Source organism: Thermobia domestica, chromosome 18 (assembly GCF_964235325.1).
Source record: "Thermobia domestica chromosome 18, izTheDome1.hap1.1, whole genome shotgun sequence".
Lineage (NCBI taxonomy): Eukaryota > Metazoa > Arthropoda > Insecta > Zygentoma > Lepismatidae > Thermobia > Thermobia domestica.
Genome location: NC_137471.1, coordinates 23,986,598 through 24,005,207, shown reverse-complemented (window position 1 = coordinate 24,005,207; position 18,610 = coordinate 23,986,598). Strand labels below are relative to the sequence as shown.

Genomic DNA, 18,610 nt, shown 5'->3' with positions numbered 1-18,610 from the left:
CAGGAAATGGTTGTACGTATTTGATTATCCTGTCTGTTTTGGTAAAACCATTAGCTATATCAGTGGGAAGCTTTAGTAATTCCGGAAAATTCTCAAGGTTAAAGCTCAATTGTCATTTATTGGCACCTGACTGCATGTCAAAAGGTAGCGGAGGTTTTGAGACATGAATTCCCTCAAGATTTTCTCAAAACATCTTTTGCTCCGAGGGAAACACTTCTAGCTTATTAACAGAAGGTAGTTAACTACAATATTAGAATGTGCATATCTGCCAAAAAGAATAAAACAAATACGTCTAGAATGAACCACCATTCAGTAACAACTGAAAAGAAGTCATGTAAATTGCATACGAATTTCTCAATTTTTAACTTAGCTTTTTGTTTTCAATCTGAATAACTCAGTGTGCTATAATATCAATTTCAATAAACTGCGTACATACGCTTCTATTTCATGGTTGTTTGTGTTATTGTGTTTTCAATCCGAATAATCCAATATACCAAACTAGTTTTCAGGAAGAGAAAAGTATGCATATATATTAAACATACTATCAAGAGTGCCGATCCTGGGGGGACCGAGGGGGCCCGGGCCCCCAAAGCTCATGTGGCCCCTATTTTATTTATGAATATACAATATTTGGTATAATTTGAGTGCAATTTGTCTTAAAATCTTCATATATATATACCTTTTGCATCTGAATGCCCCCCCCCCCAAATTTACAGAGAAATAGGCGCTCTTGCATACTATAGTAATATTTTCTAGTACTGTATATTTTTATGATTACTCTATATACATTATTTATAAGTAGCTGTCGTGCCACTGCTTACTAAAATTTTACAATCGAGTAATACTAGAAATCCTATTCTAAAAATACACAAATCACACTTATTTTCTGTAAGTTGGCCACCTGTCTAAGTTGGCCACTTTTCGATGGAACCGATGGTGGCCAACATAGACAGGTTTCACTGTACTATACTCAACAGAATATACATAAAGAAATATACCTACACAATCCACGTGAAATTTATAGATGTAGCAAAATATATTTATTTTGTATTGGGAATTGGTAGTTATTCACTTTCGAATAGAACTGATGGTGGCCAAATGTTTCACTGTATTTTCAGTAGTTTTCGTAAATTTCCAGTACATTCTCAAAAGTCTAAATTTCCAATACTTTTCCAAGCCTGTGAACTTCTCTTTCAGAGCGCTGTAAAATGAGAAACTCAACAACAACAACAAAAAAGTGTGACAGTTTCCTACCTTCTTTATCACAATCCACTTTACCCATGACTACTTGTCCTGCGGTGGGGAATTCCGAGGAGATTTTATCAGCAGCTTCGTCGAAGATTGGAGCAAGCATATTACTAAACCGACACCACTCAGCATAAAAATTTATAAATACAAGTTCATTGGAAGCTGAAATGAAACAAACAAATATATTAGTCTATATTTTACAAAATAATAATAATAATAATAATTCATGCATAACTAACTCACTCACTCTATGGCCTATGGAGTCCGGAGGTTCAATGTCGCGTTCACAGAAGCCCTCCACTGACTTCTGTCCTTAGTCAACTGAATCCAGTTTCTACTTTGTATTCCTATTTCTACGAGATTCACCTTAATATTGTCCACCCATCTGTGCTTAAGTCTTCCTAACGCTCTTTTCCTGATTGGATTTCCAGTTAAAACTTTGAAAGCGTTTCTACTTAATTCCATTTTGGCTACACGACCTGCCCACCTGAGCCTCCTAGACTTGATGGCCCTAACAATGTTTGGTAAACGATACATATTGTGAAGTTTCTCGTTACCAAAGTTTCTGCTATTCCTCATTCCAATCCCTCTTGGGTCCGAATATTCATGCAAACATACGTATTATACAAAGATGCTCACCCTCAAGCTTCATTACGCATCTCCCCACATATACTTCCGACATATGTCCTAGCAAAAGTGGTATCTACTTTTGTACTTAAATTACACACTTTCTATACATAAATTTTTAATCGTTCATTAATACAAATGTCTAATTCTCCTTAAACTGTCAACAACGCATTTTGAGGCACGAAAATTAAATGAAATAAAATCTTTAACATTCCAAGGTTATGCCCTTTAGGCTAAGGGAGACGGATGATTAAGGCAAGAAAATAATGATGGAAGAATTGGTGGAATGAGAAAGTGGAAGGAAACGGGAGTACCCCCGAGAAAACCCACGGACACGATGTACTCCACCACAAATTGACTTGGCCAGGGATCAAATCTGGGACCCCACGCACCAGAGGTAAGCGCTATACCACTGAGCCTCCATGCTTTTTTTTTTTTTTTTTTTTTTTTTTTTTTTGGCATGTCTAAGGCTACAATACCGTCTCGATTTGGTCGGAACAGTCCTTGTTTTTAGTCTTAGTCCCTACTTTTTTTTTTTTTTTTTTTTTTTTAATTCTCAACTGAAGTTGGGATGTGAAAATTCACCCTTTTTTCCTTAAATAATAATCATCAGTTATTTTATCTTACAAAGCCTTTGTTATTTTCTTTTCTTACAAAATTTGTAAGGCTGATTGCCAACACGTTTAATTTAATAGATAAATTACCAATAATTAGGTTCTTAATTTAATATCATTCAGTTGAAAAGTTTCGGAAAAATGTCCCGATTTTACGCTCTGGAAATATGGTAGCCTTATATTATACAAGGTGTTTTAAAACAACACCGACAACATTTGGGAGGCGATTCCTGACAACAAGATAAGACAACAAGTATAGACCAACTTGGGTGCACAAGTGCTTCCTTTCGGAGTTTTAGGATGCCGAAAACAAAAAAAAATGAACTTGGATGGTCCATAGCTCCAAAACTATATAGGGTCTACCGTAGTCGGGTCAAGACTAGAATGGGCACTATCAAAACCTGCAGGTTTCAGAATTCTGTGGTACTTCTGCAACAATTTTTACAGAGGTAGTTGGTAAGTACTTCAAATTATATACACGTAGCCAGACTCCCTCTATAAAAATTATTGCGTGAGTACTTTTGAAATCTGAAACACGTATTTTTGGATAGAGCATATACTTGTTCCCAAGTGAAGTCTTGACCCGAGTACGGTAGGTCCCATAGTTTTGGAGCTATAGACCTTTAAAGTTCAATTTTTCATGTTTTCGGCAGCCTATATCTCCGAAAGGATGCATTTGTGTACCCAGATTGGTCTATACATTTTGTTTTATGTTGGTGTCAGGAATCACCTCCCAAATACTGTCGGTGTTGTTTTGAAACACCCTGTATAATCATTAATGCTCCATAGTCATTTTCAATTGACTGATTTATGTGTAGGGGTACGCTTTTACGATTGGTGAACGGTTGTACTTTGTCGAACTTATCACCGAATATCAAGAAACTTGTGAAGGAAAAGCAATGTCAACAATCACGCTTCTTCCTCTGCCTTTGCTTGGTAAGTTTTTGACTTTACCTTATACACTGAAATAACATTTTGTACTCATTTTTTGTAGTTTTGTAAAGAAAGTAATTTACATAATTATTTAGTTTTTAATAACGTAGAAATTTTGAATAGAAATACAAAAGACAAAATGTCAAACAGGCAGCGTTTTGAAGTTTGCTACAGCTACAGTGTAAACGGTGTCATTCTCACCTAGGGTGTCATCTTCCTTCACGACAACGCGTGCCCCCATACAGCCCAGAAGACCACTACGCTGTTGAAGCAGTTTCGCTGGGATATCATTGCCCATCCTCCTTACAGTCCGAACCTCGTTCGAAGCGACTTTCACCTGTTTCCGCATTTGAAGGAGCACTAGGAGTCCGTCGCTTCACTTCAGACGTGGAGATGAAACACACTGTTACAACGTGGCTGAACACGCACGGACAGGATTTTTTTTTTTTTTTTTTTTTTTACCTAGAGGGAATCTTCAAACTCATCCCACGATGCGACAAGAACCCCAACCGATATGAAGACTATATCGAAAAATAACTAATGTATGTAGTATCTGTTGGCTGTATTGGTTGTATGAAATAATATATATATACACGTTTCACTGCAGGGTTTGTAACCTTACTTTCTGGTCACCCCTCGTAGGTCTGTCAGAGGAACTGGAATGATTGACGAAGTTCGAGATATCATTTTCAATGACTAAAATATAAGTCTCAGAATAATAAACTGGGGTATGAATAAGGAGACTGTTCAGCAAATAATAACAGAGGATTTATGAACCAAAAGCTGTGCTCACACTTCATGCTGCATTCTTTGCATGGGGAGCCAAATTTCATCCCGAACTTCACTGCAGACAACAAAGCATAGGTTCTCCGATCCGGAAACTAGCAGTAAAGGGCTTTCTGACGATGTTTTTATTATCCAGAAAGCAATGACAAGGATCTTGAACGCCACTGCAGCCCAGGACTTTTAGGACTTACTAGATCACGCAAAATTATGTTGGACAAGGAGGTTCCTACTTTGAATAAACCGAAGAAAGTTGATCCCACTTCTTATTCATTTTTTTTTACCGAGCTAGTCTCATTTATTAATTGCCACACTATACATATAACTAAAATAGGGTAATAATTTGTCTTTGAAAATTTAATGAGTTAAAAAATCTTATGAGAAAAGTAATCATTAAAGTGAAAGACATTTGAGAAGAAAATCATTTACTTTATTAGTCACACTAATAATAATCAGCTCTTGATTATTCTTACAGTTAGAAATGAAAAGCAACCGTGAAAAAGGAAACAAAAGAAATAATACATAGTGTATATATATTATATGAAATTAGATACAGTAGATCATAATGGCATTTTATTTTATGTTCTTACGATGTGACCAAATACATAAAAGCAACAATACACTGCTTAACAAGTAACTTAAAATCATATAATGTACAAGAGACTTTCAGAAATTAAAACTCATTTTAAAACTTAAAAAAAAAAAAAAAAAAATGCCTTTTATCAAAGCTTTTTAATTTGAATCTTAAATAGTTTAGGCTATTTTCTCATAAAGCCATCCTGAATATATAGGGAAATATGCATTTTATGACAGATTTCTGATTTCTAGAAATTCCTGTTCCAACTAGTATTATCTGGTTCCATCATTCTTCGTCAATTATATCGCCAAGCCTAACCTGTATAAGGTATGCTTAAGAGTCTTTATCCCGACGAAATTAAAATACCGCTAATTTTACAGTAATTATGTGATATCTTCAAATAGATCAAAGATAACCGAAATGTGGAACAAGAGCGCCCTAGACAATATTATTTTACATAAGAAACCGTTATCACGACTCACTTATCTGCTTTCGATTTTGAGCCATTTTGAAAATCGGCACTTACTTTCGCGTTTCTAAACGGCTGAAAACGAAAAGCCACTAGGTGACTTGTGATAACGGTTTCCACGCAAAATAATATGGTCTAGGGCGCTCTTGTTCCATATTTTGATTATCTTTGATCTATTTGAAGATATCTCATAATTACTGTAAAATTAGCGGTATTTTAATTTCGTCGGGATGAAGACTCTTAATTACAGAACAAAGACCTTACACAGAGTCAGTGATATATATATATATATATATAAGGTCATTTGGCCTGCAATATCAGTTCATAAGCCTATATCTAAATAGAAAAAGATCTTCAGGCAATTGTGGATATTGATATTTGTAAATGTTATAATAGCAATAAGTCTTACTATTTGACTTTCGAGAGACAGTCGAATTTTATACTTTTTTTTTTTTTTTTTTTTTTTTTTTTTTTTTTTTTTTATCTTTACGTTGACCTACTTTGCTTTGATTTGGGAATAAAATTTTATCCTATTTTTCCACTGAAAAGTATCTGTAATTCAACAAGAAAATAATGATTGAAATTCATTGTAATTTGGCCAATGACAAAAACTTTACCATTTCATATCGTAAAGGTCAGATCATTTGTATTATAACAGCGGTGCTTGAGCGATTGACCGTAGAAATTCAAATTCCGATTAGTGATAATTTCATAGCTAGAGTGGCCAGATGTCCTGCTTTTGGCCGGACAGTCCGGCTTTTGGAAGTCCTGTCCTGAGTCCGGCTTACAAGTCGAGCCGGACGCTCATTTGTCCTGCTTTTCAGTTGTTTCATTATAAATGTTTGACTTTTCGTTATTCTAATGGGTCGATGGTTTCCGTCTCAGGCAGTTCAGAATTTGCAAATTATCATCAGTACATTTTTGTAAGTTACGAATTTACTCGCGAAAGTGATACTTGTACTATTACAACACTATTCAGTGTTGAAAGATCAAGGTAAAAAGCTTACAGATAGAATAACAGACATTTTCTTTAAATATGTTGTTAATTCTAAGATAAAATTATTAGTTCCTTGTGATAAAATGCAAATTTGATTTTTTGAACTTTTATAAATGGGTTCATTAATACATTCGCGAACGGTATGATTTCAGTAAAACACGTTTACATAAGAGAGACTTTGTTGCATTAGCTTGAAAATCCCGAGTGTTCGTTTGAAGATTTTGTTAGTTCGTTGAGGCGTGTAATATTAAATCCATTGACATGCATGGATTTTTACGAAGAATTCATCAAGATGTTTCAAGAAGCAGCAGCCTAAGATACGTTCAAGAACTATACAACTGTTGAAGAAAGGTATTTAAAACTTTTCGAACGTGCTAAAACACTAAGCGAAAAAGGTTTTGAGAATTTGAAGAAAGTCCATTTATATATTCTTTCCATATAAAGTAATAATGCTTTCTGCGAATGGGTATTTTCATTAATGAATGCTGTTTGGATAAAAGAAAGAAACAACTTAATATCTCCACATTTAAGCCTGTTTCAGCTTTGAAGGAAAACAGTGACAATGGAACGTGCAGAGACATATTTAATGCATTTTGCAGGACAAACGTCTATTGAAAGCCGTTCGAGGAGCAGAGAAATATCAATGAGGTAAGAATTTTAACATGTAAATGTAGCTTTCCCAGCTTGCTTGAGCTAAAGATGCCTAAACACAGTTAATGAACTCAATTGTCATATGTGGGGAAAAGGTTTACAAATTCATAAAGTCCGGCTTTCTAAGTCAATGTGTCCGGCTTTTTAATCATTGCCTTCTGGCCACCCTATTCATAGCCTAGTGTAAACTCTTTAGTAAGTGGAGAGGAAAATGAAATGAAATGAAATCTTCGAGTTTTACGTCCCACAGTTATGCCGGCTAGGCTAAAGGAGACGGTGATGATGAGTGATGGATGAAATGGTGGAATGAAGAAAGTGGGAGGGAACGGGAGAACCCCGAGAAAACCCACGCACACGGTGTTTGTCCACCACAAAGTTCACTTGGCGGGGACTGGGATCGAACCCGGGACCCCAAGCACCAGAGGTGAACGCTCTACCACTGAGCCATCGCAGCCCCTTAAGTGGAGAGGAGGTCGTGGATCATGGGTCAGAGTTGATGACGATGGGTTTTGGTGATGGTAGTTCAGAGTGCGTCATGATGGGTCAAGTTTTCATTGAGCCATACCATTTCTGATGGTTTCAGTATTGAATCCGCATAGTTAGAAAGTCTACTGTAATTTCGCAATGTAAGACGAAATTCATTTGGTTCAGTCCTTAAGAGTCTTCATTCCGGCGAAATTAAAATACCGCTAATTTTACAGTAATTATGTGATAATCTTCAAATAGATAAAAGATAATCGAAATGTGGAACAAGAGCGCCCTAGACAATATTATTTTACATGAGAAACCGTTATCACGACTCACTTATCTGCTTTCGAGTTCAAGCCATTTTGAGAATCGGCATTTATTTTCGCGTTTCTAAACGGCTGAAAACGGAAAGCCACTAGGTGACTTGTGGTAACGGTACCTCATGCAAACTAATATTGTCTAGGGCGCTCTTGTTCCATATTTCAATTATCTTTTATCTATTTGAAGATATCACATAATTACTGTAAAATTAGCGGTATTTTAATTTCGCCGGGATGAAGACTCTTAATGGCCAGCTGCCAGTACAGCTCACAGATGACGAGAAGAACCCTAAAACAGGGGAAGCGGGAAAAGGTCAACGACACGGTCAAGTCCATTTTGGGTTTTTGAGGTGTGGTCTATACTTAGATGTCGTCTGCCACTCCGGATAAAGTTATATGTGTGCTATTCCGTGGTGTCATTTGAAACCCCCGTGCGAAAAGTGGGCGAGCCCATACCTACGTCACACTACTTCTGCTAGGGTTCTTATCGTTATCTGTGAGCTGTACTGGAAGTGGTAAAATTTACCACTTTATATATTCTAACCAAAATCCTTCACGTGATGTACACATGACACTCTAACCAAAATCCTTCACGTGATGTACACATGACACTGCTACTTGTTCAAACATAAAATTGGGCGATATACATATGGAGCAGTCTTTGCCATTCTCATCTACCCAAATCTACAGTTTAAATCTCAAATATTATTCTAAGTTCCCCATATAACTCCTCCAAGGATAAAAACAAAACACTAGTCTACGATTTAAAGATTCTTATCTTAGATGTCAAATAAAGCCTCGAAATTACTCAGCACTTTACTTACCTAACGTTGTATCCAAATTACTTTGCGTTAATTGGACTGCTCCACTATCTGTCGGATTGTTAAAAAAATACGAGACCTGTGAATTAAAAAAAAAAAATAGAAGAAAATTAAATTGTGTTAACGAATATACTCGAATCAAGAAGGCATAAACAACATATTTTAGATCTCCTACACTAATCTAACAACTCCAGTCCAAATGTTTCTGTAATATTTACATCGACATAAAGAGATTACTGTTATTATATCTTGTATTATATTCCAGTAACACGAGACATAAGACGCGGATAAGAAGAAATATGTCTGCCCTTTTGGGAATTCATTGTTGTTCCGAAGAGGAGAGAAGAGAGGAACCTCAGCTCACATTAATATTAATCGTACTGAAATGGTCTTAAGCTAGGTTTGTACAGTATTTGCAGGCATATACGAACTAACACAATATTACGTTACTGAGTCCAATTGAAAGGAAATTCGAACACACTCTTGCCATACATCTAGAACAGTCATTTTCAACTGGATGATGTATGACGTGGTAGCGAAGTCTTGCAATTTGAGAAAAGCGGAGAAGAGAAATATGAAGAAAGAAAGCGACAAAATGACGTAGAAAAAAAAGTGTTGGCAATGCACACGCAGTCATAGATCCATAAGGAATGAAACTATTGAGTAAGGTTTCGTTGCAAATGTGGATCCACGAGTAGTAAAACCATTGGCTAAGCTTTCGGCGCAGTCGTAGATTCACTAGTAAAACCAGTGGCTAAGATTTCGATGCAGTTATGGATCCACGAGCAGTAAAACCACTATTTTTTCGATGCAGTCGTGGATCCACGAGTAGTAAAACCATTGACTAAGCTTTCGGCGCAGTCGTAGATTCACTAGTAAAACCAGTGACTAAGATTTCGATGCAGTTATGGATCCACGAGCAGTAAAACCACTATTTTTTCGATGCAGTCGTGGATCCACGAGTAGTAAAACCATTGGCTAAGCTTTCGGCGCAGTCGTAGATTCACTAGTAAAACCAGTGACTAAGATTTCGATGCAGTTATGGATCCACGAGCAGTAAAACCACTATTTTTTCGATGCAGTCGTGGATCCACGAGTAGTAAAACCATTGACTAAGCTTTCGATGCAGTCATAGATCCACGAGTAGTAAAACCACTGACTAAGCTTTCGATGCAGTCATGGATATACGAGTAGTAAAATCAGTCACTATACTTTCAATGCTGTTGCTTGTCTGTCACCATAGTTAACATTCAACATAGTTGTAGAAATATATATATTTTTTAAAAAAAGGCTAATCAAACTGTTAGTGTGCAGTACTGTTACTGTACTTTACAAAAGCAGAACATGAACATTACGAAAGGATGATGAAAAATGGAAGCTTAGGCATATGAACATGGAGAAGGAATGAAGAGACTTGACTAACAGGAATTCAAAACAAAAGACTGGAATCAAAAGAGCAATACTTGAGGTACTCACGAAAATAGTTATCAAACATTATTTAAAAAAAAAAAAAAAAAAAAGTATTCTGTGGAATATAATAGATCAGGCATAAGGTAAACGGAGGAGAGTAAGGATGTAGGATATAAAAATGAAACAAAATTTCTAGCTGTAAGCTAAAGGAGGCCAATTGGTGGAATGAGAATGTGTGAGGAAACGGAAGAACTTCGAGAAACTCCACAGATACGATGTTGTCCACCACAAACTCATATGGCCCTCGATCGAACCAATGACAGGAGCTGAGCGCTCTACCGCCAAGCCACCGTGTCATCGGGAAGGATGTTAGACAAATGATATTAAACAGGCTAAATGTTACATCAAAATGAATATATCTACGAAAGATTACTGTAGATGTTTATGTCTGTGTGTTCTCTCAGGTTCTAGCCCACTTACCATAATGTAAATATAAGTTCACTAAATCAACAGAAGTAGGGTGTCCAGTTCGTTTCCCATGGTACAGAAAAGGTTAAACTAAATTGGAAATTAAAGAGTTGGACTAAGGGATAAAAAGTAAGGATACCAAGAATACAGACGGTGACTCAATGATGGGGCGTTTATCTCAGATGCGTGAGGTCTCTGGTTCGATCCCAGCTCTTGACAAAGACTTGTGATGAACTAACATTGCGTGCGCTGGTTTTCTCGGGGTTCTCCCGTTTACTCCCACTTTATTCATTCCATCATTTCATTCGACATAATCATTAGCGCGTCCTCTATCTTCGGAACATAATCTGGGACATTTAACTAATTATTACAATAATATTAACTCTGTTATTACGTCTTCACTGCATAGGCTGTGTACAGAAGCTTTTAAATGTGTAACAAGTGACCATTAAATACTTACAATGGTATTTAAATACTCATTATTCCATACTGCAAAAATATTGATGTCATATGGAGAAAGATCGGCATTAAATCGTCATTTGATTGGCAATGCATGTGGCAATAAATCGGCTATAAACTAAAGCGCTTAATGGCTCCATCTATTGTCGCGACGAGCATCTCGGCTGGTTTATAGCCGTATACATTCTAACAATATTGCAACCAGAATGTAGCATTTCTCAGCACGTTATTTTCACGACACAGAAAATTCCCCATAAAAGAAACTGTAACTACATCTGGAGCAATTTGCTCGCTCACTGATATGCTACAATCATTCAATATAGAACTATCAATTTCGTTCTTGTAATTATAAATCTCTTATGGATTGTGGAGAGGTATTCTGTCATTTATTTAAATGCAACTCACAGATTCATTGTAACAGCACCGATACATCAAGCAGCGCAGGGAAACTGTTAAAAGCTGTAGTTTCGTACTCGGAATAGCCCGTGCGCCGAATAGTAAAAATAAGGGGCATCTCATAAAGAATACACCTTTTAAAATTACCGCCATTTTTGTTCTGGTAAGTTCGCAACACGGAACGTTACACGATTTTCATCTGTTGTCTTTGTGGGTAGTACCCGTTCAAAAGAAAGTGCGCTTTTATGTCCACTCATGAGATGAAACTGTTGTCCACTCATTGTTTTGCAAGCATTCAATCAGCAAATGCTCTGCGCTTTTCGTGATCGTTTGGCTTCAGTTATGCCATTAAATCTTTAAAACATCAAATAATAAAATATATTTAATTTACTTTTGTATTGAACGAATATACTCGGGATTTTAAAATAAGCTATTTTTGAATGTCTATATTCTGTATTATATATTATATAATATATTCACTTATATTTTCAATCTATTTAAAAAATTAAAAATCAAATAAAACCACTTCAGAATGCTCCAAGATCACTGCCAGATCGAACTCAAGAATGGAGATGGTGCGGGAAAGAACTGATTGTTCCTACATGTAAATCTTTTATTCCGCACCTCCTTCTGTTTCTCGCAAAAATTCGCAAAACATCATCTCTCTATGACTTACGGGTCCCGAGATATGGCTCCTTAAATCTCCGGAAATCGGCCATTTGTTGGCCAATATCACGGGAAAGGTAAGAGTAACGCGAAAAATTCCATCACTTTCTCACAATTTTTGATGGTCTGTCGAATGGAGGGATCAAAATTGAAAAAAAATCGCAAACAACAGAAAGAAAGACAGAGAGAGAGACAGACACACACACACACACAGAGGGGGAAGGAGAGTGTGTATGTGTTCAGTAACGAACGTTTTATGTCATACCTTATACAATCTTCATACCTTTCCAGCAAATATAGGCCTATATATATATATATATATATATATATATATATATATATATATATATATATATATATATATATACTAGCTGAACCTGTGCTCTCTACGATGCGCATATGAGTATAAATCTCCTTCTCATTCCTCACAACATATGTACTACCATGAGCAAAATAAATGACGCGTCTCTTTATTTTGAAGTTTTTTGAAAATATCTCCGTTTTCTTTATATGTTCGAAATTTCGGAAAGTTTCCCCAGCAGGAAACGTTAATAACAAGCCCGTTTTAAATATTTGTGTTAGATATTAGCTTAAAATAAATAAATTAGAAGCGAAAAACATTAAATCGACTGAAATTACGGGAATTACCAACTCTGCTAAAGTGGGAAATTTTCAAGAACGCGAGGGAATTCTGCAGTTCAACACGAAGCAGCGACATCTATGTCATTGAGAGAAATGTGGATTAATTCTACAAACGAAACTTTTAACGAAACATTTCTAATATGTCTTATTACGTGCATTATCTGCAAACTCCAAATATATGAATCTATACTAAGTATTAACGTATAGATAGAGCATATAGTTGAAATTGCCTATGGAAAAGGACGAATTGGTAGCACGATCGTAATGAAAAATCATCTTTACCGTATAACATGTTCAATTTACGTAAGAAAACAAATAGCTCAGTTAGTTAAAGCAACGAGTTTGTATGCCGAAGGTAGCTGGTTCGAATCCCCACAGAGGTGCAACTGTCATTTCTATTACTGTGGTTATTTTATTTACTTTTTATGTGGGAAAGAATCAAATTGTAACATATGTGTAAAACTCATGACGATACAAAAAAAAAAAAAAAAATGTTGTCGCACTTGCATTAGTGTCCCTAAGTTTTGTTTGTAAACAGTTACGTAATTATTTTCCCTGTGCTCACTGCTCACAATATGCTCGCTGGTGCATAATGAATGTTTCCCAGTAAAAGCTAATTCTAATTTGGAGATTTTTATAAAGTTTCACAAAGTTTATCATTAAATAGTCTTCTATCTACTTGTTTGGACACTTTGATACCAGATTTCCCTATTAAATGTTTAATTTTCAGTAGATGTTTCATTACGGAAAAGTTTTACAGTGTATTTGTCTTGAATTGAAATTGTTTTGAATTTACCCCACGAGGTAAGTAGCCCGGAGGAGGGGAACTGAAGTAGCTGATATTCTACGTAAAAGCAACCAATTTTAGATTGATGACGCTTCTTACCTTCAGCACATAATCTTTACGTTAGAGAGTCAGAGAGAAAAATCATTTTTTTTTCTCCCCTTTGACCACTCATCTTAAAGCTCTACATGTAATGATTCGTGTCACATAATTTCGTCTCTCCAAAGATATTCATATAATAATAATTATTATTATTATTATTATTATTATTATTGGCGTAAATGGCGCCCCCACAACCCTGTGGCGTGGGGACCGCACAAGCTGCAAAGTCAAAAAATATATAGAAAGTACGCAGGGACGGACCAGGCCAAATTTTCACCTGGGCAAAGTGACTTTATGGCGCCCTCCCCCCTAGTATTAGCCTATATTTTACATTTTATCCTAGTGTTTTTAATAGTTTAAACCCATTTTTTCAAAAAGACATTCATTACCTAGGAAAACTTCACAAAAAATATGGCCTGCTATAAACAATACGAACAACGCCCCCCCCCCTCCAGCTTGGTCTAGTGGCTAGCATGCCTGCCTTCTGTGGTCCCGGGTCCAATTCCCGGTGGGTTACTGTTGAACGATAAACGTGGTTCGGATTTCACTATAATCAGTATCCACATCTCCTTTGGCCATTAAGGCATAACTGTGGAACGCTAAACTCAAGCAAAGAAACAAACAATACTTACTACCCCTCCACTCTTTATTCTACATGCCATCTCTCAATTTGTCGATACAGTTCCCTTAGTGCTATGAAACTCTTCTTCCATGGTGAAATGGAAAAAGATTATGTAATTGCCGCTACTTTACAAGAATATAAACCAAAAAAGTCAGTAGGAAACACATTATAAAATTTACTTTTTGAGGCTCGTTTTGGCGTCCCTCTGACTCTTGCCCCGCCCAAGGTCCGGCCATGAAAGTATGGACGCATAACTAAGGGCTGCGGACGTGAGGTTAACCTTCATGTTATGCGACTGGTGTTTGAAATGTTCAGTAACTGATGGGTTAGTAAAATAATTTCGACAGTTACTGATATTTAAAGTTTAGCTAAGACAAAGTTACCTAACCAAATACATTTGATATCGCGATGTTACAATTTGATTTTTCCTCACATAAAAAAAGAGAAAAACAATAGTAAAAAAAACTCTTACTCGTATTAGGCTCCAACTAACAACCTAATTCGTACAGACTAGTTGCTCTGACCAACTGAGTTTCGATTTCTTACGCGAAAGAAGTCTGTTATATTACGAGGCATGCTTTCCATTATGATCGTGCTGTTAATTTATTCTTTCGATAGGTAATTTCCACTCTTTGCTTTACCTATATAAATAAATGTATGGATTCATATATTAAGTGTCTTTGGATAATGTGTGAAATAATTTCGCGACATATATACTTGCTTAAATGTATTGTATGCTATGATTTTCCCTGATTGTCTGTTGATATGCTGGTTGGAAAACACACGTCAAAACTATTCGAAGTAATACCAACACAGCTTAAGAATAGGGACTGAACTGAATCATCACTCGATTGACCTTGAGGGCAAAAAACACCAAAGGGTAGCTATAACGAAAGTTCAGCATGCATTTCTGTGGAGCTCTGTTCAGTATCACGGTTCTCTGGCAAACACGTTTGTTCTTAGGAGTATATATTACAAACCTAACCTTTCGATACAGCGCAATTGCAGAGAACCAAAGTAAAGGAATTCTTGCCCTTGTTAAGTTGGGGTACCACCATGTGCAATAAAAAATATCGCGTCTCCTTGAAGTGATACTTTATCGAAAATAACTCGTTTTCCTTTATATATTCGAAGTTTCTGAGGGTTTCAAAATGAGGAAACATTACTGAAAAACAAGGACGCATTTAGGGGTGGGTTCAGGGGGTCCAGACCCCCTCTGAAATTCCAACTTTTCTGTAAATTTAACCTAATTTTGGGGGTTATTTTTTTTTAAAAAAATATTATAATTTATCCTAATATTGAAGTCGGACCCCCAGATAACTTTGGACCCCTCCCGAAATAAATTCCTGCATACGTGCTTGCTGACAAAGATATTTTCAATATATTCGTTAAATAATAAAGTAAAATAACTAAATTAGGAGCAAAAAGCTTCAACACGGTCTAACTTTTGTCCACTGCCAATATTGTTAGAAGGTATATTAATAGCAAAAACTTATAGTCAATGCTTAACCTTGGAACTTCATCCCGAACACAAGCATATTTTCGAAACACACTAAGGCCTAGCCAGAAAGCATTGTAAGCGAGTTACGTTTGGCAACATCGCACGGAAACAAATGAATGCTGAATTGCATTGTAACCCGTTTCTACTACTACTATTTTTATTACTAACTTCGCTATGGATCTGTGGAACTGTATAGTACAACTTATTTTAACGAAAATAAAAAAATAAAAAATTGTTAAATCACTTTTTGAATATTATTTTAAATCTTTTTTTTTAACGAAAGAAGTGTTATAAACTTTTTTTAAAAATAATAAAAATAATCGTCCCTAGTCAGGATTTGAACCCACGCCAAAAGCAATCTTCCTTACTAGCATGCTGCGCTAGCTCACTCAGCTACGAGAGCCGACAGCGTTTATCGTTTATTTTGTGCTATATTCATGTCATGACTCGTGATGTCACCAACAGGATCACGATATAGACGTCATTATTTTTCCTACATTGCAGAGTCCCCCGAGAATTGATCATTGTCTACTCGGACTGGAATTGTCATTTGGAACAAACACTTGAATATGAAGCCGAAAGTTCCTTTCAAATAGACGAAAACTTCGAAAGTTTTAAGAATTTTAATATTTTTGCCTTTTCCCATAAGGGGGTCATAGCCTCTACACCGAAAAGCCCCCCAAGATTTGATCATTGACCACTCGGACTGAAATTCTCATTTGAAACCAAAACTTTAATATGAAGTAAAAAATTAAACTTTTACATCAATTTGAACTGACTGGATTCCGGTTAACCACACCATTATGTTTAGTTTAGTTAAGTGGTAATTTGTGACAGCTTCATATCAACAAAAGAATCCTTCACTTCACCGCTTCCCCCCCCACTCAGGAATCCGTGCTGGATCAGCCACTAGAATCAATAGACACTTTTCCTATTCTTTTTGTCACCCTTGGTTGTGTAGGAGCTCCCTCGAACAAATAAAGAAGCGGTAATATTACAATCAAGGGGAGCTATGTATTAGGTATCTCTTTAGTTACTTACCCCTAACCGCACAGGGTTATCTTCAGTAGAATTAAAAATGCTACGTGATATTCCAATCATGAACGGGGAGAGGGTGATATAAATATATTTTCTTATTCATTTTGTCTGCCCTGCTTATCAGAAATTACGTAACGTTGTCCCTGTTTGTCAGTAACGTTGTCCTTGTCTGTTGGGAGGAAATGAGAGGGGCAAAAAACCGTCGTGCCGCCTCCCACATGGTTGCTCAAATTATTACAAAAGAAAGCATTTTAAACTAAGATGTCTAAGGTTACTATATTAGGTAAGTATGGTATCATGGGCGGCATTAGGGGGGCAAAGGGGGCATTTGTCCCCCCACTTTTTTGAAGTAACCCATTAATGTATATAGTTTCATTTGGAAATGTAATGTTTTTGTATGTATTACGGTCTCATAGAAAAAATGGTGCCATATAATATTTGTCATTGCGTGAGTATATATTGGTTGTTTTCCCGTGAAGTTAAGAAAGCAACAGGAATTGCGTTTTAATTGCCACGGAAAACAGCCCCAAAATTAACCTATTGAAGCACAATAATTCCAGCATACTTTCAATTCAGTGGTATAGAAGCAAAACCTGATAAATCCATTATTCAATTTTGTCAGGAAACGAAGAAGTGACGCCCTTATGCTTCAGAATTGTTGAACATTTTTTTGTTTAGTGATCAATAATACAAATGAGTGAAATCAACAACTAAAGAAAAAAGTTGTTAAGAAATTCTGAAAACATGAGGGCGTAACTTTTTCTTCGTTCCCAGCCAAAATTCAAAAACGAATTTAGAAGGTTTTGCTTCTATACAACCTTCTTACAACGGCTCGATATGTTAGTCAGCCGCTTTGAAACTAATTGAGAGAACATTTGCAAAAAAAAAAAAAAAGTATTTCACAAGGAATTCTTTAATTGCACAAAAATTGACAGTTCCTAAAATGTCTTTTCTTCTTTCTAAAGTAAGGAATATTGATTAAAAAGAGCGTAATAAGAAACAACTTCTACCTTTTCCATTGTTTTGTAGTGTAATATACGAGTGAAGTGGTGTGTTTAGGGGTGTACGAGTTTATACACAATTAGATTTAGTAAATTCAACATAATTCTAGGTTTTAGAATTATTTTGTATAACTGGAGTGTGAAATGATTCTAAGTGTGGTTGTGTTTTGATGTATTCCAAGTGAGTTAAAACTGCACCTAATGGCAACGAACATGTTTCGAGAAGCTGCACAAGCAAATACATGTATTGCTTTAAATGTTGTAGCAAATGTTTGTTGTATTTACTGGCTTTCATTTTCCAAGAGTAATAACATTCATTTAAAAGCATATGTGGAATCAAAAATTAAGTTGTTCATTAATCCCCAGTTTCAATATTACTTCTACATAGCATACCTCATTATTCATTACTATGATTAATATTATCCTTTCTATTCATTTGTTTTGTAAATTTGTTATTAAATAATCTGATTACACAATTTTCTAGACAGAATGTTAAGAGAAAGAAATGAAATGAAAGTTTTGAGTTTTATGTCCCACGCTTATGCCGGCTAGGCTAAAGGAGACGGTGAAGATGATAAATACTGTAAATGAAATGGTGGAATGAAGAAAGTGGGAGGAAACGGGAGAACCCGAGAAAACCTTACCGACAAGGTGTTTGTCCGCCACAAGATCCACTTGGCGGGAGCAGGGTTTGGACCAGGAACCCCATGCACCAGAGGTGAACGATCTACCACTGAGCCACCGCGACCCCCAGAATTTTAAGATGTTCATGAGCAAGTAATCAAATCTCTTCTTACACCTTTGTTGTTTAAGAATACAAAGGGCTAGTGCCTACTTCTGTTGCTCTTGTCAATTTATTTAATAAAATATAAAAATACGATATACGGTATTTTAACTGAAAAAGATAGTATCCTATTAGTTATACAACCTTTCGTCAAACAAAGTGTTGGAAACAACCAGGGAAACTAACAGTGATATAAAAATATTCAGATCATGTCTTGCCCCCCCCCCCA

At 36.1% G+C, this 18,610-nt stretch overlaps 1 protein-coding gene across 1 annotated transcript in view; it reads right to left on the bottom strand.

Annotated features, from left to right (window-relative positions):
- ERp44 (Endoplasmic reticulum protein 44) overlaps nucleotides 1–18,610 on the bottom strand; it is a 106,222-nt gene that overhangs the window by 33,183 nt on the left and 54,429 nt on the right. Inside the window, exons 2-3 of the mRNA XM_081745394.1 lie at nucleotides 8,512–8,587; nucleotides 1,255–1,410 (exon numbers count right to left, since the gene is read on the bottom strand). Of these exons, the coding sequence (XP_081601520.1) occupies nucleotides 1,255–1,410; nucleotides 8,512–8,587 (232 nt within the window). The remainder of the gene's footprint in view (nucleotides 1–1,254; nucleotides 1,411–8,511; nucleotides 8,588–18,610) is intronic.